Source organism: Delphinus delphis, chromosome 16, assembly GCF_949987515.2.
Source record: "Delphinus delphis chromosome 16, mDelDel1.2, whole genome shotgun sequence".
Classification (NCBI taxonomy): domain Eukaryota; kingdom Metazoa; phylum Chordata; class Mammalia; order Artiodactyla; family Delphinidae; genus Delphinus; species Delphinus delphis.
The window spans coordinates 10848854-10875346 of record NC_082698.1 but is presented as its reverse complement, the minus strand read 5'-3'; the positions used below and the strand labels follow the sequence as shown (position 1 = coordinate 10875346).

The window sequence follows — 26493 nt, the reverse complement described above, 5'->3', positions numbered from 1 at the left end:
AGTGTTGGGTCTGCAGTGCTATATCCTCAGAGGTCTTATAAATATTACTACCAGAAGGTGAAAGAACTGAGAATATTTAACTTGGAAAAGAGAAGACCTACTCTCTCTCTTCCTCTCCGTCTCTCCCTCCGTTCTTATCTCTATCTCTCTTCCTTTCCAGTTGTAGAATAATTAAAGAGCCATAACATAGAAGAATAGGCATCGAATATATTCTGTGTGGTCCCCAAAGCACAATTTGGAGCCACGGATGTAGGCTACAGTCAAGTCTGTTTCTACTCAAACGTCAATGGCAATAGGTCTCTCCAGAGATGGAATGAGCAGTGAGTGAGTTCCTCATCCCTTGAGGTGTTCAAGCAGACAGATATTTATTGAAACCCTTGTGGAAGATATTTGTGAACCAAGTTGAACTTGATGACCTCTTCTGAAATTCCTCTTTTGATCCCTGGTGTTTTAGGCACATCAACAGGTTCATACCAGGCAACCACAGTGGAAAGCCTGGATGTGTGGGTCTCCATAGGGAAGGATCACCATGCTGGCTGCCTGTTTCCAGGCCACACTCTTAGAGCAGCTAGGTGGGTATCATGGAGATACAAAGTATAACTTTTGGAAATGACATTATAAGAAATGGTTGCAAATTTGTGTTTTCTGAAAGTGGCTTTGGTTTTTAGAAATAGCCAAAAATCTGATCAATATGGGATCATCATACTGGACAATACCATTTGGGAATTTAAAGAAAAAATCCAGCAGCAGAGGCATGACTACGAAGGGATGAGGGTGATTTTCTTGGCATGCCCATCGGCTCAATATGAAATACGAGAGATTTTCCCCAAGTGGCACTTTGAAAATGTGTGCAGCCACAGAGGCACTGAGGGAAGCTGCGCCCATTCGAGTGTCTACGTTCTGAAGTGATTTTGCAAAGATCAATCTCACATTTTACAGTTGTGGTGCTCACTTTATCTCGGTAAGGGATTGGCGTGTTTATTTCTAATGATAGAATGTTTCTGAAACTGCTAGAGCCTCTGACCCATGCTTCCTTCTCTAGAGAACTCATCACGTTCCATGGGAGTCTTCTGAAGACCCAGCAGGGGCTGCCAAGCTGGGCACCTGGCTGGATTGCTTTTTGTAACCTGCTTTTACTTCACTCGCTTGTCCACTCATGCATGTGCTGCTGTAGCACCATGGCACTTTGAGGGTCTCTACTCTCTGGCACATGTTCACAGCTAGACAGCTGCTGGAGCTGGCCACATCACACCCATGGGAGTGGCCTCCCGCTTTGTGGGATTTGGGACACCGAGGATGGCATCTTTAGTCCCTTTCATGGGGACTGCCCTTCAAGAGGGACCTGGCTTAAATAATAAATTCTCTGTGAGAGAGAGAGAGAGATGGACAGACACACCATGGAATATCCTGATGCAGGTTTATGTAATGAACAAGGCTAGAGCTTTCCCTTGACAGCTGGCTTTGGTAAACAAGAAAGGGGATTATTTGAGCAGGTGACAGAGTTGCCAAAAGGCGTGGAGATGGAAGGGACCGGGCAGCTGAAGAGGAGCCTCTGGGTGACATTGAAGCTTTGTTTAAAGGCAGTTCTGTGAGTCTGCATGACAAAGCAGAGGCAGGGCAGCCTTATGGTGGATAACTCCTCTACTGGTTAAAGACTGAGGGGCAGGACAAGAACTCAGGGAAGCACGCTAGTTTTCTGCAGTCTGCACGGTTGTGGCATGGAAGGGGGGTATCCTGGCCTATGTTAGTTTGCTCTACCTCCAACATTTTCCCTTCTCCAAAGCATCAGCCCTGTATTTGTGGGTCCACTTTCTCCCATTCTCAGCTCAGGGGCACTGGGTGAAGGTTCCACTCCCAGCTTAGGGATGAAGCATGTGACCCAGGCCTGAGACAATCAAGCCATCATGATACCCAGACCATGGTGATTGCTTCAGGGCTGGGCAGTGCCAGTGACATTCAGTGACACTTTTGTTGGGACTGCTGGCATCAAGATAGAGGTCTTTCCCGTTAAATTTGATCCTGAGAGCATGGAAAGCTGGATTTCTGGCAATCATCTTGTAACTACCAGGAACCCGAGACTGAAGCCAATACAGTGCAGACAGAGCAGAGGTGGAAAGAATCAAGTCCTGGTGACATTGCTTAGATCCTGAATCCAGCTGTGCCTGAAGCCTGATCTTCCCCTGAACTTTCAAATTCTTCTTCTTCTTTTTTTTTTTTTTTTTTAATGAATTTGGGTTGAGCCAGCTGTTCCTTGGCGCCCCAGAAGTTCTGACGGTGTCAGTTCTGTGCAGCTAGCAGGCAGGGGGCGGGAGCAGGCGGAGCAGGACTAATGCATTGATACAAGTTACAGGACGGCGTTTTGTTGCGATTCCCTTTAAGGAAGAGATTTCAACAGAGCTGTCTGAAGAGGGTACAAGCTCCCTCAAGGGTGAATTCTTTATCAGTGGCAGGATTTCCAGTAAGTACAGGATGACCACGCTGTGGGGAGAGCACAGAATCGGTTCAAGCATCAGATGGGGAGTTGAACTGGGCAGCTCTTTAGATCTGTGTTTCAAAGTCACTTCTTCATGACGGCAGCAGTGAGGTCACATGCCCTTTCAAACTCCTTCTCTAGGCATCTCTAATACAAGCAAGAAATGATCAAGAAAATGTTACACAAAGATTCTAATTCCGTGATCTTTTTTTTTTTAAAGAATCAATTTTATTTATTTACTTTTGGTTGCATTGGGTCTTCGTTGCTGCACACGGGCCTTCTCTAGTTGCGTCGAGCAGGGGCTACTCTTCGCTGCAGTGTGCGGACCTCTCATCGTGGTGGCTTCTCTTGTTGCAGAGCACAGGCTCTAGGTGCACGGGCTTCAGTAGTTGTGGCATGCGGGCTCAGTAGTTGTGGCTCGTGGGCTCTAGAGTGCAGGCTTAGCAGCCGTGGCACACGGGCTTAGTTGCTCCACAGCATGTGGGATCCTCCCAGACCAGGGCTCGAACCCGTGTCCCCTGCATTGGCAGGTGGATTCCCAACCACTGTGCCACCAGGGAAGTCCTTAATTCTGTGATCTTGATAACAGTTCCTGGTGGGCAGGACCAACACAATTAGGTCTCCACCATGAATTTAACCTTCAGCTCTGCCACGAGGTCAATCCACTCTGCCCTCCATACCCCTTCCACCTTCTGCCCGCTTCACCTACTTGTGCTTTTGCCCTCACTTGGAATTTCCTTTGCCTTTTAAGAACCAACTCTCCTTGACAAGGCTTTGTGCTCTGGCCCCCCCAGACCAAAGGAATGACTCCAACCCTGATCTCTGAGTGATCCAGTTTTCTGAAGCACTCCTTTGGGACTGTGATTGGTACTGCTTTGCATAGCTCCTTAATGTTTCTTCATGGTTCCTTGTCTGCCTATCTGCTCAGTTGATGCTTATAGGTAAGTGATGTGTTAATATCGTGGGCTCTTGTTAGTAATCTGGAATCTGGCCACCTGACAGTCTCGGATCTGGGTCATTAGAGTTCACTGAGTTACTATGGGCTCTCCTACACCACAACCCAGCCCAGTTGTGTCCAGGGTAGTTGTAGGGCCCAAGGTACAGAGGAGACAGACCCACACCTCCTTCCTCCAAGTCCTTCCTACTCTATCCACATCTGACACCCCACGTGACTGATTTATATAGTCCATTCATTCATTCATTCACCGAATACTTACCAAGCACAGTGTGCCAGGCATTGTGTATACAGTGACAAGCTAACTAGATACAGTTCCTGCCTCTGGGGCTCCCAGGATGGAGTCCCTTCCACACAGAGCCAGGATTGTTCCTCATCTGTCTGCCTCTCTTTCCTAGATCCTGAGATGTCTTGGATCCATCATATGTCCCTTTGGAGGTAGGGTCTCTTTGCCCTTTGCTGATGCCTAAGGCCTCCTCCTCAGGTCTTCTTTCTTCCTACTCTCCCTCTTGTCCGAGGCCGAGCTATGGGTCCTCGTTCCCAGGAACTACATTCGAATCCATTTTCCCAGCTCACAAAACCCAGAAGAGATCTGGGCTACCCAGAGACAACCTAATGGTTATGGTTAATATGAGTTTTGCATCTTGAATGTCCATTTGGTTTAAATTAATAAAGACAAGTGCAAATTCTGAGAAATATACACAGTCCTGACAGGTGATGGGAAAGCAAAGCCTAACCCTCGCTGGGCTCTGGCTTGAGGTCCCGACCCTCAGGTCACCAGTGAGGATCTGGCCTTTGACTCAGAACCCTGAGGATGAGGCTTCTGGTCCTCCCTGCAGCCCCTGCTGCCTCGGGTGCTGATGACAGTGCTGTGTCAGCGATGAGCGACACTGACGGCTGGGGTAGGACACATTTCACAGCGCGGTCCAAAGCTGCTGGGGGCTGCGCGGGAGGGGTCCCCTGGCCTGGCGCTGGTGGCATGGCGAGGAGTCAGGCTCGCCTTTGCTCAGTCTGTGCCAGGACCCTGGAGTGTGGCTGGCTCTTCCGGAGGGCAAAGCAATGCCTGCGAGTAATCTCGGGGGAACTTCCTAGAAAAAAAGAAATGATTCCAGGTTAGAAAGATGTAGGAAGGGCAGAAAACGGATGGGAGGCAGCGCTGGGGGGCACGAACAGTGAGTACCAGGGCTGTCTGGAGCCGGAGGGAATTCCCAAAGCGCTCTCCTACTACCTGCCCACGTGCGAGCGTGTGCCAGGGAGCGAGAGACCCGAGAGCGAGAGTCAGAGGCCGAGCGAGGAGACGGGCCGCAGGCAGAGCCCAGGGAGCGCGCTGCCCGGGCGCCGAGCCCAGGGGCCGCCCACTGGCGGGGAGCGCGCAGGGGAGGCGGCGGCGGCGGCCGGGCTTCCCCGGGCTTCCCCTCGCCTGGCCGCGAGCGCACGGCGAGGGCTCAGGACGCGGAGGCGGTGCCCGGCGCAGGGAGCGGGAAGTCCCCGAGGCGTCCTCCGCTCGGGCCCGGGAGCGTCGGGAGCGGCCAGCGCGGTGTCCCTGAGCCCCGGAGCCTCAGGCAGGAGGTTTGGGCTTAGCCCTCCCCGCCGCCCGCCCCCCTCCCCCCGCCCCCGCCCGCGGCCTGGAGCGCGCCTCCCTCGCCGCCCGGGGTCTGGAGAGCCGGCGCCGGCCGAGCTGCGGGGGAGCCGCGGATAGCACCAGCCGCAGCCGCCGCGGGAGCTGCTCCGGCCGCACCATGCGAGAACTGGCCATCGAGATCGGGGTCCGAGCCCTGCTTTTCGGGGTCTTCGTGTAAGTAGTGGCGCGCCGCGGGCGGGGGCGCCCGGACTCGGGGATCCACGGACCGAGCGTCTCGGTGCCCCAAGTTTGTTTGCGTCCTGCCGGGGCCAGGATTCGAGAGTCCCTCTCCGCGCTAGGGATGTGTCCTAGGGGACCAAGAGAGACCCTCCCGGTCTCCCTCCTGGGACTCTGGGCGTGAAGGGACCCGCGTGCGCGAGGCTGAGACCTGTTCCCGTCACCCGCGTCGCGCCGGGGAGCGGCTCCGGCTGCCGCTCGGGTCCCCTCGCCTGCGCCTTTCACCGGCTCCGCACCACCTGCCGGGGGATTCTGGCTGCTTCCCAGGACGCAGACGCGACCCTCGTTGGCGTCCTCGGGAAGTTTCTCCTTGTGTGTGATCTTCCGAGCCCGACGTTTGCAGCCTTCGCTCCTAGCCGCATCGCTCATTGCCCGCCGCGTGCGCGTCCCTGGCTTTGGCGCCGCGGGTCCGGGTGAGCGTTTTCCCTGGAGGCGTTTGCGGTAGTTCTCCCGCTGGAAAACTGTTGCTGCGGAGGCTCGGAAGTCCGGGGCCGCAGCCCCGGGGTGCGGGCTTCATACGCCCGGAGGTCTGTGCCGAGTCCGTATCCGCTTAGGGCAGCAGCGGAACGCCCGGTGGGGCCCCGAGCAGTGGGTGCCCGGAAAGAGCGGTCTCGGAGGGGGCGCCGGCGCAGGTTCTCTCAGAGACGTCTGAGCCCCAGTGCGCCACGGGGACCCGCCGCCCGCCTCCCGGCCCCTGTCGCGTCGCTGCCTTTCAGATCCAAGCCCAGAACACCAGCTCAGACCCACTTCACAGCCTCCTGTCATCTCCTGTCACCTAGGCACCCACATCTACACTTGTCCCTCCATTAGGAGGTCAGGTTCTCTGTCCTCCCGTGCCCATGGCTGTTTTCAGACACATTTTGCATATTTAAGTTGCATGAACTTTCTGGATTTGACTTCTTTTTAAAGCCCACTGAGCTATTCCAAACAGGAGGCCCCTCTCTGGATTTCTGCCCCGGATACGGAGTCATTGGTGGCAGGTGGGAGGCTGTGAGATGACTTCTGTTCCGTGCAGCCCAGGGTATACACATACAAAGAAATGCCCTTTCTTGCATGTTCTTTACGAGGGGCGAAATTCATCTAGAGTGTTTATTCACACCGCCAGAACAAGCCGTGAGCTCCCCCAGGTGCAGAAAAGACCCCTCTCCTAGCTTCTGACTAAACACTAGTGTTACTCAGTGGGAAGAAGGAAGGAGAACTTCGGGTGTGTCCTGATGCACTTGGGAAAACAGAAAACACTTTTCCCTCCTCTTAATCTATTTTTCTACCTTTGGAATATACATTAAAACTAGTACTTGCCTTGTGGTCAGTTGGGGACAATTTCCAACTGGCAGATAGGCTAAGCCCCGTTAAATTACTATGTGATAGAAATGATAAAATAGTGTTCAGTGCGCGGTAGAATTTACCATTTGTTGGGGGAATGTTTGTGTGAGTAACACTGAAATAAAGTGCGCAGGCTCTTTTGATTGCCGCTGGGAATTGTCAGATAAAAAAAGGGTCCAATAATACGTAAATATTTGTATTATTTTCAGATATCCCTTCAAACGTCCCCCCAGACATTCTCGAGATGTTTACAAATATACAATGAATGGTCTATGCAGTGGATTTGGGAATTTTTGATAATTGTTATTTTATGTGCTTCTTGCTTCCTCTAAGGATGTTCTGTAAAAACCAGGCAGTTTATATTCTTTTCTCCAAACTTCCCCTTTGTATGAATTACTTACTGGGGGATCTGCTATCACCCAAAGGGATACTCTTGGGCGCTGATGGCATTTTTGGATGATCCCCTGGTTTCATATCAAATTGGAAATATTAACAGTGAGTCCAACTGTGGCTCTTTTACCTGCAAAGACCAGCTTTGGTATCTGTGCAAGACTCCCTGGGAACCTGGGAAGCTCAGATGCTGTTATCATCAGGCAGATAATGACTTCCGGAAGAACCGGTTTGGAGCACACAGATACAGATGACCCTTTGTTTTCTCAGATAAGCTTCTGGCGAGATGACAGAGGCTGACTTTCGGGGGGAGTTTTATTCTTCCTTTTGCCGGCGCTGGTCTGATGGCAAGCTTCAGTGGCTTGAACTCCCCCCTGCTTATGAAGGTGGTGGTCTCAGTAGCAGGGCTTCACTCCAGTAGGCTTAGAAAGTCCCTCTGGGCAAGCCGAATCCAGTTGCTCTGCTGTGGGGTCCAACTTAGTTGATACTATCTGGTTCTGCTTGGTATAGCTACTTTATTTCTCAGGATAAGAGAGTAATCTTTGGGGGGGGATACCTTACGTCTTTGCAAACTTGTGCCTCTGGGGGAACATCATCTGTGGATGCACTTGTTCTCTGATCGGATTTGCTCTGCATAAGAGTAGACTCCCTCCACCCAGTGCCCACGTGCTCCCAGAGATTTGAGGTTAGTGCTAATGCAGTGCGTTTTTGGATCCATAGGTAGTAGGGATATCTGCTTTCCCTTGTTCTCTTAAGGAACTGGTTCTCTGTCTGTAGATGAGGCTTAGTGCTGAGGTTTGATGATTCAGGATTCCAAGAGGAGGCTTTCCATGGGACACTCTCCATAGAGCACCCGAGAAGTACTTGGTCCTGGCTGAGAAGCTCAAACCACTGAGAAGAAAATTAGTAACGAGTAACGAAAATTAGGGCCGGCACATAAAGTTTAACCTAAAAGGAAATAAATTGGTTTGAGGAATCAATGTTTAGGATAAATCAAATTATGAGGTGTAGCTTTGAGGCTGACTTTAGTGCTGGGAGGCTTGTGGGCCTAGAGGTCCAGTGCTGGCTTTAGCAGGTGCAGAAACACTCAGAGAACCCCTGCTGGCGTCCTGGGTGGCAGCAGGACGGAAGGAGCCCGTGGGAGCGCCTTCTCTCTGCCTTGCCCGCAGTCCCTAAGTAAGAGCAAAGGGGCCTCTAGGCAGGACCTGGGGTCTTCAATCTCTCCCTCTGTGCCTCCGTCCCTCCCTCCTTCTCTCTCCCTCCCTGTGGTTCCTGGAGGCTCCCTGTCTGGCATGTCCTTCCAGGGGCTGGGGGTCTGCTTAGGATGCCAGGCTGCTCAGGAAACAGTGTTTGCCTCACCTCAGATCCACCCAGCATCCTTCTTTGAGCTCTTCCTATGCAGGAGGTGTGTGCAGGTGCCAGGGATGGTTGGAGGCTGAAGGTCGAGCGCCTCCAAGGAGCTCGAAGTCTGGCAGAGCAAGCACACCAGGCACCACTGTTTGTTATCCCCCTGCCTCCCCATCCAGTCGGCAGATGCATGTTTGGCCTCTTCTAGGTGCCTGCAGTTGTAGTCATTTTCTTTCTCTATCATTAGTAAACTTCAGTATGTGTAATTCCAAACAGGCACAAGGAAACTTGGCACTTTAGCCGGTTCAGGTGACTTGCTCCAGGGCCTTGGCTGTCAGGAGGATTTTTGGAATATCGGCAGTAGCTAGCAGATCTTTCTTCATTACCCCTAAGAGTCCAGTCTAAGACTCTAGGTGGGGGATGGTTATGGTAGGTGGAGCAGAGTGCTCAGTTTTACTTGGAGGAATTAATTAGTCCTAGGAGGAATGACAAGGAGAGACAGTTGCCAGGGAAGGTTGCTTAGGGCTGACCTCTCTCACCTGAGTCTTGAGCAGTGCATCGTAGGTGCAGAGCGCCTGGGCCCAAAGACATTCCTGCAGATAGAGTGTCCTGGAGCAGAAGCCTGGAGGCACATTTTGGGTGGGATCAGGTCACCACGTGTGGCCTCAGCACAACATGTGGGTGGTAAGAGGGGCAGGAAGTGATCCTGGGACAAGAACGTGGCTGGTCTCAGTGCCCTGTCAGGAAGCGTGGACGTTCCCTTATAGGCACTCACTGGGGAGCCCTGGGAAGTTTGAAACAAAAAAGCACCGTGATCAGATACATGCCCAGTGGGGGGAAACGGCAGTTCCCTTGGGCACCTAGGCCCTGTTTCCTTCTGGGAGTGACCGTGCACAGCTGTGCCGCCGCCGCTGGGCCCCTCTGTGCTCTCCGGGAGCCCACGGTTTATTCCGCCTTCTGTGCAGGTTACACGTCTGGAGTCTGCATGTCTGTCTTCTTTGCTTTCCGTATTCTCCCACCTGGGCCTTGGGTGGTCGGCACCTCGGGAGAGCTCCGCAGAGGGCACTCAGCTTCCGATGATTGTGTTTATAGACCTCTGAGTGTTTTGCATCTATCCAGAGCAAGGCTTCCTGAAGTGCAGTCTGCTGACCACCTGCACCTGGATTACCTGGGGCTCAGTTCAGACTTACCTGGATCAACCTATGGAGTGGAGCCCCGGGAATCTGCATTTTCAACAGGTGAGCCTTCTCTCCACCACGTTGGGGAACTGCTGTGCAGTCTACAGTAGCTTGAGACCCTCTTGTGGTCAAGTGTTGCCTCTATTTCTTTTCTCCTTTCTGGCTACACGGAAGACTAACGTTCCCAAACCCCTGCCTTTAGGTGGGACCGTAGGGAACATGGGAAGAGTGACAGGTGTCACCTCCCGGTTGAGGCAGCATCATTCCCGTTTAGTGGCCTGTCATTGTCCTTCTGTGTTGACGGCGAGCATGGAGCTCTGGGTTGAGATGGCAGAGCTGCCGGATGCCAACAGCAGGACAGCTGCTATTGGAGGTGAGCTCTGTGGAACGGAAGGAAACTTTTTGCATTTGGGGACTGATTAGCTCCAGTAGCAAACGTCTATTCTGTTGTATCTAACTAATACACCTGTAATAATTTTGCTCCCTCTCTAGAGAGAGTTGTTTGAGGCAAAGTGTAAACGTTAGACCTTGGGCTTTGGAGCTGGAAGGTCTGGGTTTGGATTTTGGTTCTGCCACTAACTAGCAAGTTTCCTAAAATCTCTGAACCTCAGTTTTTTTCATGGGGGAAGTGGGAATATTTCCTACTTCATTGGGTTTTATTAAATAAGGTGCTGTGAGTGCCTGCAGTACATATACCAACAATTAGGTGTCTTCTTCCCACTCTTGTGAATTCCTGTTACTTATATGTAGTGTCTAAGGATGGCAGTGTAGTGTAGTGGTCACAGTCATGGCCTCTGGCACTGGGTTACTGGGGCTTTACTCCTGGTTTTGCCACTTAGCTGTGTGAGCCTTTTAGCAAAGTAGTTATCCTGCTTCAGTCTGTGCTTCTCCGTCTGTTCGACGGGAGTATTAACTGCATCCATGGGTGTAAGCCTTGCGAGTATTAAACGAGAGAGTCTCAACAATGGTAATGTGATTATTATTATCCTTTTACTAAGATGAAACCATAATATACACTAAAGAGAAATGCCATAGGTAGCTAATGATACTCTTATTACAAATGATTTACTACGGGATTTCTATAAAATAATAGACTCTTTTAAATACATTTCAGATGATTCCTTTTAGCCCCCCAAAGTAAGGTATGTAACTTCCCATGAGTTCATTCAGTGAGCTGTACCCCCATTTCTCAGCGTGGGCTGCTGTCTGTCTGATGGAAGGTGGCAGCGGGTATCTCAGCCCTGTAGCTTCTCAATGGTGACAAATTGCTGGCCTTTTACAGCAGTGATTCTAGGACATTGAAATCAGAAGTGTTATCAGCCTAACAGCATTTGATAATGTGTAAGGAAAATGCTGTGTTCCCATCATTTACTTCTGAGTCTGTGTTCATGTCATTTACTTCTCAGTCTGTGTTCACCATACAGAGTTCTGCTAGAAGCCTGGTGCAGACAGTTCTTCCATCAGACACCCCCTCTACCCCCAGCTGGTGCATGCTGGACCAAGTATGCCCAGCACTTCTCCCCCGCCCGGGAAGGCGTCTGCTTTGTTATCTGATACATGGAACATCCTTCTGTTTGAAATATTATTTGCCACTGTAAAATGAGTCGGCTGTACCCGGAATTCTGAGAATTGTTGATGTTTTTCCACAGGGAGATAAATGCTTATAACACCATAAAGGGAGATCATTAGTTTCATAGCTTTTGGATAAAGTTATCTCAATTAGTTATAAAGATTATGCCTTTTATGACCCACACAAGGCTTGGAAAAGCTCTGTACCTCTATTTTTCTGTGATTGTGTTTTTAAATATGAAAATCATCTTACTAATATTGCTTCTTTAAAACGTATAATCTTAGTGTTCTGTGAATGAATTAGAAACACTGGTTCACAGTGAGGAAGTGAATTCGTACAGGACTTGGAGATGCCCGGGATGGGTGAGCAGGAAGCCGGGAGGGGCTGGGTCTGTGGAGCCCGGGGACGGCTTCATCACAGTCTTTTAATGTGTGACTGTGAAAAATTGTCCCGCCAAGGTGAGGCACAAATTGTTACTATGTCTTCAGCAAAAACAAAGGAGCAAGAAACAGGGTCAGAAGCTGCAGTAGCATCTAGGTTGGTTTTCAGAGAGGGTGCAGTCTGCTAATCAATGCTAGATATTTCTTTCTCCTTTTCCAGAGGGTTTTTAAAATGTGTTTTTATTGAAATATTAGTTTGAAACATATAAAATTGCTGATATTTGACTGTTTTGACCTACAGAAATGGGAATTTCATTTTAGTCCAACCTAAAAATAATATACACAAAGAAAAGTGTATGATTCATAATTGTACAGCTGCCCAGAATACCTTCCACCCTCTGAGCCCCCTTCTGCCACCCTGAGGGTCTCCATCACTCTGACTTCTAACAGCATTTTTGAACTCCGTGTAGGTGGCATCATGCAGTGTGTACTTTCTTCTGTGGCTTTTTTGGGTTTTGTTCCCGGCTTCTTTGAGACTCATCCATGTCGTGCATAGCTGCAGTTTGTTACTTTTCTTTGCCGTAGAGCATGTCATTGCATGACGGTACCTCTTCGTTTACTCAGTTTATGGATATCATTTATGGATATTTGGCTTATTTGTGGGTTTGGCTATTAAGCATAATGCTGCTTTTGTTTTTAATGAACATATTTGTAATTCCTGTGGCGTATGTCCTGAGGAGTGGAAATGCTAGGTTACTCATCTGAGGCTTTTAAAGAGGATTTGGTCCTTTTTGTCTGTCTCAGATTCTGAAAGAGAGCTGCAGTCTGTATGCTGCTTTAGTCTCCATTCGTTGGTCAGTTACTTTGTGTAAAGTATGTGGTAGCCCTGGTGAATGACATGAGGATGCCTAGAACCGGGTCCCTACTCTGCAGCAGGGTGGGCAGCATGGCACCAAAGTCAGCTCATGGGCTTTGGAGTTAAATCCTGACTGCTGATGATAAAGATGTGCCTCGGCTTCCTCATCCGTAAAGCGGGGACAAGATATCTGCCCAGGAGGCTTAAAGATGAAGGTATGTAACATGTGACACATGGTAGTTGTTTAAGCCAATCTCCTTTGCTTCCTCCGTCTCTCTTCCTTCCTTTGGGGAGGCCAAGATACAGGTCAATAAAAGATATCTAATGTCACAATGTAATAATAATAATGAGTGTAGATTTCAGTGCCACAGCAGCGATGAACCTGGAACTGGGATTTAGGAAGTTTGGGGAAAGTGTTCTGAATAATTGTCCAAGAAGCCATTGAGAAAGAGAAGTGGTTGATATGCGTAGGTATCCTTTAATAGACCTGTTTCTCCATCTTGGTTAAAGGAAACAAGTTTCAACACTAACAGTGTGCCAGCCAGCTTTGTACTAGGCACTTGTCACACCCTAGATGACTTAATCTTTGCAGACCCCACCCCAAGAAGTGATACTGTTGTCCTAATTTCCAGAGTTCAGAGTTAATGCTTCTCAAATACAGAGAACTCTTACCAATCAGTATGAGAAGAAAAGAGCTTTTCCAAAAAAAAATAAATAAGGACAGCGGACAGAACATGGAACTAACAAAAATACAAATAACCAATCTTGTTTAAATCTTCGATTTCCATAGAAGTGCAAAATATGCGTCTAAAAACAATAAAATATATTGCATATAGATTAGCACAAGCTTTTTATGGACTACAATGAACGAATGCAGCCACCGAAAGTAGGTTTGTAGATAATGTAGATAACTATTTGTTAGCTTGGAGGATATCCATAAACTGTTAAGTGATAAAAAGCAGGTTACATAAGTATGCATAAGGCTACTGTAATGTGGTAATTAATAAAATCAATTTGTATTTATGTCTGTAAGAAAATAGCTATAAACAACAGTCTTAATGGTGATTATTTCAGGCTGATGGGATTATATAATATTTGCTTTTTCTTTATGCCATTTGTTGTGTAATTATTTTACAGTAAACATTTATTACTTTCACACAAAATTAGAAAAATTGATTTAGATTCTTCCTGTTATGGGGAAAAAAAAGAAGCTAATGAAATATCCTAGATAGGATACTGGATGATTGTTTTGTGATTGTTTTAGAAATATCTGAAGTGGGAATGTGTCAAAAATTAACCCTCCTATATTTCATATCAACTAAAATATTTAAAGGAAAATCAGAAGGTAAGAATTAACACGCAGGATGTGCAAGGTGAAACGGATATGATCAGATGCTGCAGGTGGAATTGCAAATTTGCAAATTGCAAATTTTGAAGAGCAATATTGCAATGCATAGACAGTCATAAAGTTATTCCTGTCCTTTGACTTAGAACTCTTAAAAAATATGTTGAAACACTGATGTAAAAAGTGCAAAATCCTAAATCCTCATGTATAAAGATGTTCATTACTGTGTTTCATACAAAACAAAGTAAATATATTTGTCAAATAAAAATAAATTAAAACTCAAGTAGTCAGCATTTGAAGAATGGTTTCATAAATTATGGATACAAAGAAATACTATATAGCTATTAAAATCATCATTTTGAAAATCAGGGTAAAATTTTATGAAGTTACAGTTAAAGAAAGCACTATAAAGAATATATCGTATTTCCAGACTATTGGAAATATATCTGATCTGGGCAAATGTTAGAAAGGATTACACAAAAGTAAATGTGATGGGAATGAATGTGTTTCTCCTCACTTGAACATTATTTTAAGATGATGAAATAGTTTTAAAAATTAAAACAGTACAAAAAGTGTAAGTTTTCCTGAACTCCGTCACTTATCTCTGCCAATTCCATTCCCTTCACTTTTAAAAGTTAAACTTTTAAACACATATTTATATATTTTAAAAACTGAGAACACATTTCATCTATAGTAATTTTTTTTTTTTTTTACTTAATGTATCGATATCTTGGAGATATTTTCCATCTCTATAGATCTACTTGTTCTTCTTGCTGGCTGCGTGGTGTTCAACTGATTAACCTATGCAAGGAGTTATTGGGTGTTTTCATCTTTTGTTATGACAAACAGCATGGCAGTTGTGCATATATTGTAATGTACCTGTTCAAGTACTATTGTCATAAACTTGTGCAAATGAAATTTCTGAGTCAAAGGCCACATGTATTTTGAGTTTTGATGGGTACTGCCAAATTGCCACCCAAACTGTTGGTTTACATTCTACCAATAGTTCAAAGGTGTCTACTTTTTGACATTCTTGCCAATGTTGGATATTATTAATGTTTTATATTTATACCATGGGAGAGAATATGACATTTATATCTTTTCACTCATGTATAGGAAATTTGTATTTTTTTTAGGTGAAATATCTTGTATTTCCCTTTATCCATGCTTTTATTGGATCTTCAAATTTATCTTACTGATGTGTAGCAGCGCTTTATTCCTTATAGTTATTGACCTTTTATTTCATAAGTTGCAAACACTTTTCCTCTGTGGTTGACTTTTAAGTTTCTTTGCAATTTCTGTTATTGTGCACATTTTAATGATGTAGTTAAATATATCAGTCTTTTCCTTTATGGTTTCAGAGTTTCTCTTCTATTTAGAAAGTCCGTTCTCATCTAAAACAGAAATATTCTTCTGTTTTGCTTAGTATACTTTTATTCTTTAATTTTAATTCTTTAATGTATGAGAATTTTTTAAAATTTATGGAGTGAGGTAGAGAATTTAACTTTTTTCTTGCATGTGGTTTGTCAATTATGAAATAGACATTGTTTTCTCAGTGACATCTTAATCACGTACAAGCTTCCATATATCCATGGATTGCAAGTGAATTCTATTCTGATTATCTGTTTGCCTGGTTGCTCAATCTAACATTTTAATTATTGTAGTTTTATAGTTTATTGAGATATCTGAGGGGAAATGGCCCCTTCTCCCTGAGAAGGGACATAGGATGGTGGTTTAGACTACAGGATCCAAAGCCAGGATGCCTGAGTTCAAAGCACTGATCTGCTATTTACTAGTTATGTGAACCTGGGCAGGTTGCTTTATCTCTCTGTGCTTCAGTTCCCTAGTCTTAAATATGGGGGTAATTATAGTGCTAAAATGGTTTCATTGAACTGAGATCAGAGGCTGTGGCTTGCGTGATTTCTATGTTTTATAATTTGTTATAACTTTCTGTGTGGCCACATACATAGTCAATTTTTAAACTTACATACAGTGTAAATTTTTGTAAATTTATATAGTTTGAACATAATGAATAGTTTCTGTATGGTGGGTACAAACCTCTAAATATATTAAAGCAAGTTAGCTGTGATATTCAAATCCTTAATCTTTTACATTTGTTCTTTTTAATTTGTTCTTTTTAATGTGAAGATATGTTCCCTCTGTCAAACTGGGGTAATTAAAGCTTTCACATTTTTTGAGATAACTAATATTTCATCGTATTGCTGCCAACTTATTCTCTGTTTTCTTTAAGTGGTGCTTCATTTCTGTGTTTTTTCCCTTTTTGTTTCTTGCTTTAGCTGAATAGCGTAAGTTTTCCTTGTTACCTCCCATTTTTTCCTTTAGTGATTTGGAAGTCAAATTGCTACGTCTACACTTCTATTTAGTGTTCTTAAATTTTCTTTCCTTCTGATGAATTGAACATTTTATTATTATGAAGTTTCTGTCTTTGTGTTAATATTCCTTATCTTAAAGTCTACTTTATCTAATATTAATATATAGCTACATTATCTTTCTTGAGATTAACGTCCGCACAGAATGTATTTTTCAGTCCTTTTACTTTCAACCTATCGGTATTTTTATGTTTAATGTATGACTCTTGTAAACAGCTTTTAGTTGTACCTTTTAGTTTTATCCAGTCTGGCCAGTCTCTGCCATTTAATTGGAGTGGTTAAGTTATTTACAGTTAATGCAGTTGATATGGTGGGGTTTAAGCCTACCACCTTGCTATTTGATTTTTATTTGTTCCATCTGTTCTTGTTCTTCTTTTTCTTTTAGGCTAATCAAACACTTGCTGCTACAGTAAATCCCCCACATACGAACGAGTTTCTTCCAATAGCACGTTCCTACATCCAATTTGTTCGTAAGTCCAACGAAGTTAGCCTAGGTACCCAACTAACACAATTGGCTATATAATACTGTACTGTAATAGGTTTATAATACTTTTCACACAAATAATACATAAAAACAAACACAAAGAATTAAGAAAACATTTTTAATTTTACAGTAGAATACTTTGAAAAGTACAGTAGTACAGTACAACAGCTGGCATATAGGGGCTGGCATCGAGTGAAGAGGCAAGAAGAGTTACTGACTGGAGGAGCGAGGGGAGATGAGAGATGGTAGAGCTGAAGGATGGTCAGCAATAGGAGACAGAGGGCAAGATCGAATGTCACTCACGCCTGATGTTGGTGGAACGCACATTCGCATCTTTGAAAGTTCACAACTTGAAGGTTCATATGTAGAGGACTTACTGTATTCCACTTTATCTCCTTTATTGTATTTTAGTTTTACCTCTCTTAAAAGTTTTTAGTAGGTTCTCTACACATTACAATATGCATTTTTTTTACTTGTCACCATGAAGTCAATATTACACCATTTCACGTACAATGTAAAAATCTTTCAAAAGCATTTTTTCCCCATGTCTTTGGTACATTGTCATAGATTTCACTTTTATGTATAAGTCCCATAAAACATTTAAATTTTGTCTTTAGTAATCAATGTGCTTTAACAGAAATTAAATTTTTAAAATAGATTTACCTACATATCTACCATTTCCAGTACTCTTTATTTCTTCTTTTCATATTTGGTTTTCCCTTTAGGATTATATCCCTTCAGCCTGGATAACTTCCTTTAGCATTTCTTGTAGGTTAGGTTTGCCAGGAATGAATTCTCTTGGCTTTGGTTTTGTCTTTATTTTGCCTTTACTTTTGAAATATTTTTGTTGGTTATAGAATTCTAGATAGACAGTTTTCTTTCAGTACTTCAGAGTTGGCTTTGAATTGTCTTGTAGATTTTATTATTTCTGATGAGAAGTCAGCTGCCCCTGTTTTTGTCACTTTCCTAAATGCCACATGTTTTTCCTGTTAGCTGATTTTAAGACTTTATTTTTGGTTTCCAGTAGTTTGGCTATGATGTGTCTAGGTTGGTCTCATTTGTATTTTTCCTGCTTGGGTTCATGGAGATTCTTGGAGCTATGGTTTGATGTCCTTCATCAATTAATTATTCTCAAAACATAGTTTTTCAAATATTTCTTTTGCCCCACTCTCTCTCTCCTCTCCTTCTGGTTCTTCTATTACACATGTATCAGACAATTTGATATTGTTCCACAGGTCTTGGATAATCTGTTCCATTTTTTAAAAAAAATTTTTCTTCCCTGTGACTTAGTTTAAGATAATATCTATTGACTTTTCTTCAAATTCACGAATTCTTTATTCTGTTGTATCTATTTTTTCTCTCGTAAGCCCATGTCATAAATGTTTTATTTCAAATGTTCATTTTTTTCAGTTATATAGTTTCCCTTAGATTCTTTCTTTAGAGTTTTAGTTTCTTTGTGATGTTATCCGCCTGTCCACCTATTCTTTTCATCTTTCCCTAGAATTAAACATATTTATAGTAGAAAGTCCTTTTCTGCTATTCCCAGCATTAGGATGATCCATGGTTATTTTATTATTTTTTTTGTTGATTATGGGTCACAGTCTCCTGCTTCCTTGCTTGTGTACTAATTTTTAGTTGTATATTGGACACTGAATCACACGTTGTGGAGATGCTTGATTGTTATTGTCCTCTAAAGAGTGTTGAGTTTTATTCTTGCATGCAGTTAATTTACTGTTGGGTCACCTTCATCCTTGGAGCCTTGGTTCTAGGCTGTGTTTGCATAAGTCTGTCTTGGTTTTGCCTTAGATCCTAGGGTGCATCCTTTAGTCCTAGGATGTGTTTCTTACTCCTATGGTTTGGCCCTTCTGGGGAAACTTCATCTCCAAACTCTATCTCCTAGTACTGTCTAGCTGCTGAAGTCTCTCCTTCACTCTTTAGACTGTGACTGTTGCTTTCCATTGGGGTCCTTGTAGTCTCCTGCATGTTGCAATTTCTGAGTTTGCCAATGATTTGAAGGAAATTTGTACATTCAATTTTGTGTACCCCTCTCTGTCTAAACTCCTTAGAGGGTTGTATCTCATTTCTTGTATCATCCATTACTTTCTTCCCATATGCTTTACGCTTTATCTTTTCCTTAATTTTTTTCATATTCTGCTTTGGTAATTGGCACCCCTTGAGGCTCTTCAGCTTAGCTCTGTATTTTATGTTTTTCATTCTTTTTAGGGAGGTTTTGAGAGGGAAGGAAGACAAAATGTATGGGTTCAATTAGCCATCTTGAACTAGATGTCTCTTTAACAGGGCTTCCCTCGTGGCACAGCGGTTGAGAACCTGCCTGCTAATGCAGGGGACATGGGTTCGAGCCCTGGTCTGGGAAGATCCCACATGCTGCGGAGCAACTGGGCCCGTGAGCCACAGCTACTGAGCCTGCGCGTCTGGAGCCTGTGCTCCGCAAATGGAGAGGCCGCGATAGTGAGAGGCCCGCGCATCGCGATGAAGAGTGGCCCCCGCTTGCCACAGCTAGAGAAAGCCCTGGCACAGAAACGAAGACCCAACACAGCCAAAAAATAAATAAATAAATACATTAATTAATTAAAAAAACAAAAACATTTTTCAAAATTTTCTTTGATACGTTTACATTTTTCTATTTAAAATTATATTAAAATCCATTGATTCCTTCACACATGAATATTTTTATGGTTTTCTGAGTCATCATGTAAGTGGCCTCTTCTTTGCCCATCTAAAATCCTATTTTCCAAGACTTGGTTCAGAATTTGCTTTTTTGTGATATCTTGTCTAAATATATTAGCTCTGACTAAATGTATATAATACTGATGATAGAGTTATATAGAAGTCCCACATATATCTTTTTTTTCTTTGATGATGGAAATAGTTGGTTTTCTGGATGTATTGTGTTTTAATTCAGTCTTGTGGACCAGTGAAAATATCTTCAGTCATGTAATGAGAACATATTAAATTAGAGTTAAAAAATATTAATACCTTATTTATGAAAAACCACAAGAAACAAAGATACTTTGGTTTTTTTCCTGATGCAAAATATCCTTTTATTGTTTCCTAAAAATAGCAAACTTGGGGTTGTTTGGCTCCAGGGATGATGATGATGATGATGATGATAATGATGATAGCAGCAACTAATATTTATTGACCACTTAACTGTATGCCAGGCAGTGTGCTAAGGCAGTTTACTCTTTAAATCTTCAAATGATACTATGAGGTAGGAATTGTATAATTCTTCGTATTTTTGGTTGAGAAATCTAAGGCTTAGCGAGGTTAAAGAACTCACCCAGTGTCACGCTGTTAATAAGTGGGATGAGAGTGCTTTCAGTGAAACATTTAAATTGAGTGTTTAATGCAATGGAACAATTTACATCAGATTTGGGTAGAGAGGGGAAGAAAAGGCACTGGTGGTGAGGCTTTCTGGTAATTAAATGACCCCGACAACCTCAGTGAAGTTATGGACATGAAGGGGATTGACGTACACTGAGCAAATGGAACTCTGACATTTTACCAGAAGGCACCACAGAGTGAATTATATTCTACCCGGTGTCTGACCTGGCAGAGTCTGTAGACCTTGTCTCATCTGTCCTTCCCTCCTTTGTTTTTTTTTAAACAGAGGGCGTTAATCAGACCCTCCCTGTTCAGCAGCAGAGGTGAACCTGGAACCACAGTCTCTTGACTCCTGGCCCCAGGGACTGCTCAGCGTGTCACTTCCTCTGTTCCTAAGAAGGCACAGGTCCTGTGCATTTAGGATCGTCTTTTCCCCATCCTGTCGGGATCATTTGAATGCAGCTGTTTCTCGACAGCCTCTGAGGGGCAGCTAGCGGGGGAGCTGCTTTTTTTTTTTTAAATCAAAACACACTGTTGCTCAAAAGGAGCAACATCTTTGTCTGACATCTCCCCTCCCCATCCCCGCTTCCGGTTATGCGATAAATAAATTCTGGGGATCTACTGTACAGCATGGTGGTTACAGTTAATGATACTGTACGATATACTTGAAAGTTGCTCAGAGAGTAGCTCTTTTTTTTTTTTTTAACATCTTTATTGGAGTATAATTGCTTTACAATGGTATGTTAGTTTCAGCTTCACAACAAAATGAATCAGTTATATATATACATATGTTCCCATATCTCTTCCCTCTTGCATCTCCCTCCCTCCCACCCTCCCTATCCCACCCCTCCAGGCGGTCACACAGCACCGAGCTGATCTCCCTGTGCTATGCGGCTGCTTCACACTAGCTATCTACCTTACGTTTGGTAGTGTGTATATGTCCATGCCTCTTTCTCACTTTGTCACCGTTTACCCTTCCCCCTCCCCCAGAGAGTAGCTCTTAAATGTTCTCTTCACAGAGAGGAAGTGGTGGTTATGTGACACGATGGCGGTGTTAACTGGCATTACTGCAGCAAGCATTTTGCAGTATATGCATTATCAAACCAGCACATTGCACACCTTAAACATACACGATGTCAACTATATCTCGATCAAGCTCGGAAAAAAAGTCCTGACAGCTCCCTCCCACGTATTTGTCACGCTTCCACAGGACACGAGAGAGAGAGAGAGAGGTGTCCCCAGGCCGCAAGAACATGAGGTGACGAGCCAGCCATGCCTGAGGGTGGTGTCCGCTCCTCGTGGCCAGCCTGTCCTGAGGCTTCCTGTGGACTTTGTTCTAAGTGTCAGGACAAGGGACGGAACCTAAAGTTCAGGGTTGGGTGTTTCTGGAGGTGTTTTCTCTACAAAGTCCAGCTTTAAAAACTGTGGCGGGGGGGCACCACATGTTACACTCAGAATATCTGTACCTTGGGCAAAGTATCTGTAGATGGTGACACGTAGCTTTCTTTGGTCCAGTTCCCTTGTCCTGGGAGCAGAAGTGGATGACATATAAGGGAGCCGTTGCCCTCATTTAAGGTAGCGTTGAAATCCCCTCCATTCCTTCGCTCCTGTAGCCTCAGAGGTACATGGACTGTGTCCCATTGTGCCAGGCCCTGGACACAGAGATGAAGAAGGCCACATGCCTCACTAGCCCAGGTCATGTCCCAGTGGACAGCAGAGCCCGTGGATATTGGGATACAGCTGGACCAGTCTTTCTGGCCTGGGGACCTGCCAGTGCAAGAGGACTTGCCAGGAGTTCGGGGGTGCAGTTGGGGTTGAGGACTTGGGTGGAAGAATGGCAGTGCTCAGAGGGGGGTGACAAAGTAGAGTGGAAGACATCAGGGAACAGCTCTGCCGGCAGCCAGCCATGCCCTCCTCTCAGCAGACCTTGCCGCTGGCTCTTCAGCCCCAGGGCCTGCCCTTGGAACTGCTTTGCCATGAGAAATAACAGCTTCTTTCTTTTCGAGTGCTTACCCTGTGCCAGGGGACGTTCTTACGCTCTGTGGGCAGTTAGCTCATCGCATCCGTACAGCATGATGTGGCTGCTGCCATTTCTTCACTTTGCAGGGCTTGGGGGGTGAAATGCAGGGAGAGGAGTGATGTGTCCGCGGTCATTTGCGCGTATGTAGTGGAGGTGGAATTGGAGGCCAAGCCCGCCGGGCTCTGCTCTCTGTTCCCATTGCTCTGCTGCTACAGCTGGGTGGGGGGGTTACTTTGTCCCGAGTCTCCCACACAGTGGCCTTCTGCCCACCGTGCCTGGCATGGATCTTGGTCACAACAAACCTGCAGTGCACCCGAGTCCAGGGTTGAGGATCCCAGGCTGCCGGACGTCCAGTGCTGCCTCCATCTTGGCTTGGGTCCCTTTAACCTCTCCTTCAGTTTACTGATCTGCAAAGTGGGGATAGAAATAGTACCTGCCAGAACCTGACAGGGTGTAAATACTCGCAGAGCGGCGCCTGGCACGCAGGAGCACACACAGATGTAAGCCGCTATCGTCATATTCGCAGGTGCTCGTCTAGAAATTTCCCTTCCCTTCTTCTCGCCTCGTCTTCAGAGCAAAATATCTTTTTCTGTGCTCTTCTGCAATGGCCCTCTTATCACCCTGACCTTATCTTGCCTGTGAGAGCCATTTGTTTATAAGAATTACGTGTCTCAGTTCACCGTAATCACTGTTTCTTTCTTGACCAAGTGGAACCTCTCCCTCGATGTCAGCAGGCATTGTTGGAAAATAGTGCCTGCCTTGGAATAGGCAACATAAAAAGCATCGGGAGCCTCGGAAGAAGCTTGATTAATTATCTGTGTACTTTATGCCTGAAGTGTGAATTGTGGTTTTCATTTTCTCAAGAATGTGCGCCGCCTGCTTTGAATTAATCCGGGAGAACAGTGTTTTTTAAAAAAAAAAAAAAAAAATCTCCCCACTGCTGTGTCAGCACTTAGAATTACTGCCTGAGGCTTTTCTTTTTCCTCCTTAGAGAATCTAAAGGTATGTTGAATAATTTTTGGATTAAGTTTAATGTTTTTTTTTCTTCTTTTTTTTTGTGCCGTACGCGGGCCTCTCACTGCCGTGGCCTCTCCCGTTGCAGAGCACAGGCTCCGGACGCGCAGGCTCAGCGGCCATGGCTCACGGGCCCAGCCGCTCCGCGGCATGTGGGATCCTCCCAGACCGGGGCACGAACCCGTGTCCCCTGCATTGGCAGACAGACTCTCAACCACTGCGCCACCAGGGAAGCCCTAAGTTTAATTATTTCAAGTTTGAAAAAAAGAAGGGAAAAGAACTTTGTGAAGACTGTGCTCAGAAAAGAAGTGTTCCCGTTGTCAATTTTTGTTTGTTTGTTTCTAAGGTGTTTTGAAAATCGCTGTGGGTTTTTCTGCTGGTTATGCTGGAAATCACAAGTCCTTGCTTACATCAGGAAATCAGAAAGCAGGGCTCACTCTGGATTGAGCCGGGTTCGATTTAACACTGAACGGAGTCAAGTCCTAAGTACAAATCAATGTCAGATATAAATAAGTCCAGGCACAATTTCTCTGTGTGGCCTTGAGTTATGAAAGCATTTTCCCACTTGACTACAAGATTCTCAAGAGGAGAACCCTTGATTTTTGTGTCCACCAGTCTGTCTCCCACCCCTGATATGTACCTGGCACATAGTAGCTGCTCAGGAAATATTGAGTGAATGACGTAACTGTGGTGAGGTGACTTCAGGTCACACTTTCACCTCCTGGAGGAAAGAGCTCTTCCAGCTGGGACCCCCTGGGTCTGCATACAGGAAGACAGAAGCCAAGGCTTGTCCTTTAGATGCACAGAGAAGCTCGGAAGAAAAGTTGCGGGAGAACATGTGTCACTAAATGGAAGACAACTTTTCATCCCCAGGAAGAAACACAATGAAGAAAAGGCCAGGGGCTGCATTGAGACACCCTGTGGGTTTGCAGCTGTGTCAGCTCCCTGGGAAGCATGGCAGACCCCTCATTGGGCTCTGTCATTGTTCCTTTTGTAGGAGCAAGCAGGGAGGTGGCAAAGGTGGCAGTGGGGTAGTGTGGCCTTGTGTGCGTTTGACTAAATGTCCAGACGCACACCAGGCTTTGCCAGGTCTCCACTGCGGCAACCCCCCACCCCCCGTCCAGGGCCCACGCCCACAGCTGTCTGCACAGCCTTCTCGTAAGGGGTCCTTAGTGGAGTCATGCCTGTTTCCCCATGTGCAGACCCCACGCTCAGTTACGTCCCATCTCTTCTTGGGGGTTAGCTGCTTTGTATGGTTGCATCACCTCCGAGCTGAGGTCTTCCAGGACCTCAGCTTTTAAACAAGTTATCCTTGCTAGTCTTCTTTCTTTTTACTTTAAATAAATGATTATTTAAAATTATGAGACAAGTGTAGGCTCAGTGCAGGAAACTTAATAGAGAGAAAAAAACTGAAAGAAAATGGAATTATTTATGATCCTACAACCCAGAGAAAACCAGAGTTAACATTTTGGTTTGTATTCTTTTAGTCTTCTCCTGCTCCGCCAACCCCCCACTCATGCCATAAGACATAATACTTTTTACGCACAAAAGGTATGCCTCGTCCGAAATAAAATTTTATAGGCTGCCTTTTTCACTGGACATTACACCCTCAACATCTTTCTATACCAATAAATATTCTTCCCCAACTTGCTTTTTTAACAGCTGTGAATGGTGACAGAATATGCTGCCCCCAAATTGGCATAAAGATTATTTTGGGAAGAGGGCAACTGAGAGGAGGCAGGTGCAGGAAAGGCTCCCTGCCCTCCCCCAGTTTTCCTAAAAGCAGGGCATTAACTTTCAGGGATGTCCTTCCTCCCCTCTCTACCAGGAAAGACAGAGATTGGTCACTGGAGACAGCACCAGAGGAGCCTCCATAACAAACTGCACAGTTAGCCTTTATCTACCATTAGTTTCTGTCCATGTATTGACTTTCCCACAGTTTGCTGCGCTTAGAAGCCTAAAACTTCTTTCATTTGTCCTGTCATTTCTTCACTGATTCATTGCTCTTTATTGGGAATAAAGCTATATAAGCTGGAGTTCTAAGCCACTGCTTTGAGTTACTCATTTTCCCCTGGGTATCCCCTGTGTATATATGAGGTATCCATGTTAATAAACTTCTGATTCTTTTCCTCTTAATTTTTTTGTCTTTTGTTATAGGGGTCCCAGCCAAGAACTCAGAATGGTAGAGGGAAAATTGTTTTTTCTTCCCCTACATCTGCAACACAGTCCATTAAATTAGGCAAATAATCTAATACAATAAGTAGACTAGAGTTGGACATTAGTGGTCTGTCTCTGGTTTTTGGTTGATGTAGACAACCCTGTGTTGAACATCCTGGCTCATGCCTTGCCACGCACATCTCTGATTAGATTCTTAGGCTTCATTCCTGGATGAGGAATTTCCCTCTGCTTTCATCAGCTTGCCCTCCAGAAAGTTTGTGCTAATTAACATCGCTGCTTGCCTGCTCTGCTGCGGCTCCTCTCCGTTCCTGCTCAGGCGGCTCTCGATGGAGAAAGCTCCACTGAACATTCTGTTCAATGTCTCATGCCCCATCCTATCACATTATCATATTACCCCATTTTATTTTTTAATAGCACTTATTTTAATGTGAGATGATGCTGTCCATTATTTATTGGCATCCCCGTTTATTGGCAGCTCACTCTGTGAGTGCAGGGACCTTGCCTGTTGGGGGTCAGTGCTATTTGCCAGTGCCTCTCAACCATTCACCCATTTCCACCACACTTGTGTATCTCGGTGTGCAGGACAAGTCTGCTGAATGAACTTATGTTTACCCACAAGGTCAATGACACTTGTATTATCATGCATTAAAAAAGTTGTCATTTTTATTCTAAAACAAAGGATGCCAAACATAACTTAACCCATTGCAGGTGACCAGTGGCCCTCAGGTGGTCCCGGGATCCTTTGGTGTACTAAGGTATAAGGCCCCTTTCCCAAGCAGTAACTGGGTTTTGTAATTACTGTGGTTTGTTTCTTTTGGCTTATTTTTTTTCTCTGTTCTTGAAAGGCTGTAGACAGTATGCTTACTGGAAGCAAGTTATGTTTCCACTTCTGATTCGCTGCTACTAATCTGCTAAGGCTTTGAAAGGAGAGACTCACCTTACTTAAACAGTGTATAAGACAAGAGTGAATAGGTTTAGCTTGAAGGACTGAATAGCTCTGCTGTGTTTAAGTGCTTGGGTGTTCTGTGTGCCCAGAGGCTTTTTTGACTGTTTTCTGTTTCTTATAGAGGGATGGTGTTGATAGCTGAGTTCTATGAGCGAAGTATTGCAATTCTTGTTACTGAGTCTGTCCTTCCCTTGAGTACAATGAGAGAATGGCTAATATAGTAGTTAGATGTTGAACAAGTAGTGTATCCAGAGAATACTGGCAGTGGCTGTGCATCTGGGACATGGCTGGGCGATGCTGTCAAGGGCCATGCCTCTGGACTCTGAATCTGGCCTCCTCCGTCCAAGGTTTTTATCAGCAACTTGGATAAAGACATAGAAAGCAGGCTTATCAAATTTGCGAATGAAACAAAACCAGGATGGAAGGCTAATACGTAGGGTA

At 45.0% G+C, this 26493-nt stretch overlaps 1 protein-coding gene across 3 annotated transcripts in view; it reads left to right on the top strand.

The window, feature by feature from the left end:
• The window catches only part of PLPP4 (phospholipid phosphatase 4), a 187554-nt gene that overhangs the window by 64587 nt on the left and 96474 nt on the right, over positions 1–26493 (top strand). For 2 of the 3 annotated variants that reach the window (XM_060033533.1, XM_060033529.1), the window contains exon 1: positions 5148–5223. The exons of the other annotated variant lie outside the window; for it this stretch is intronic. In XM_060033533.1, coding sequence (XP_059889516.1) covers positions 5168–5223 — 56 coding nt within the window. In that variant the 5' untranslated portion in view covers positions 5148–5167. Of the gene's footprint in view, positions 1–5147; positions 5224–26493 lie in introns of those variants that run through there. 3 annotated transcript variants of the gene reach the window in all.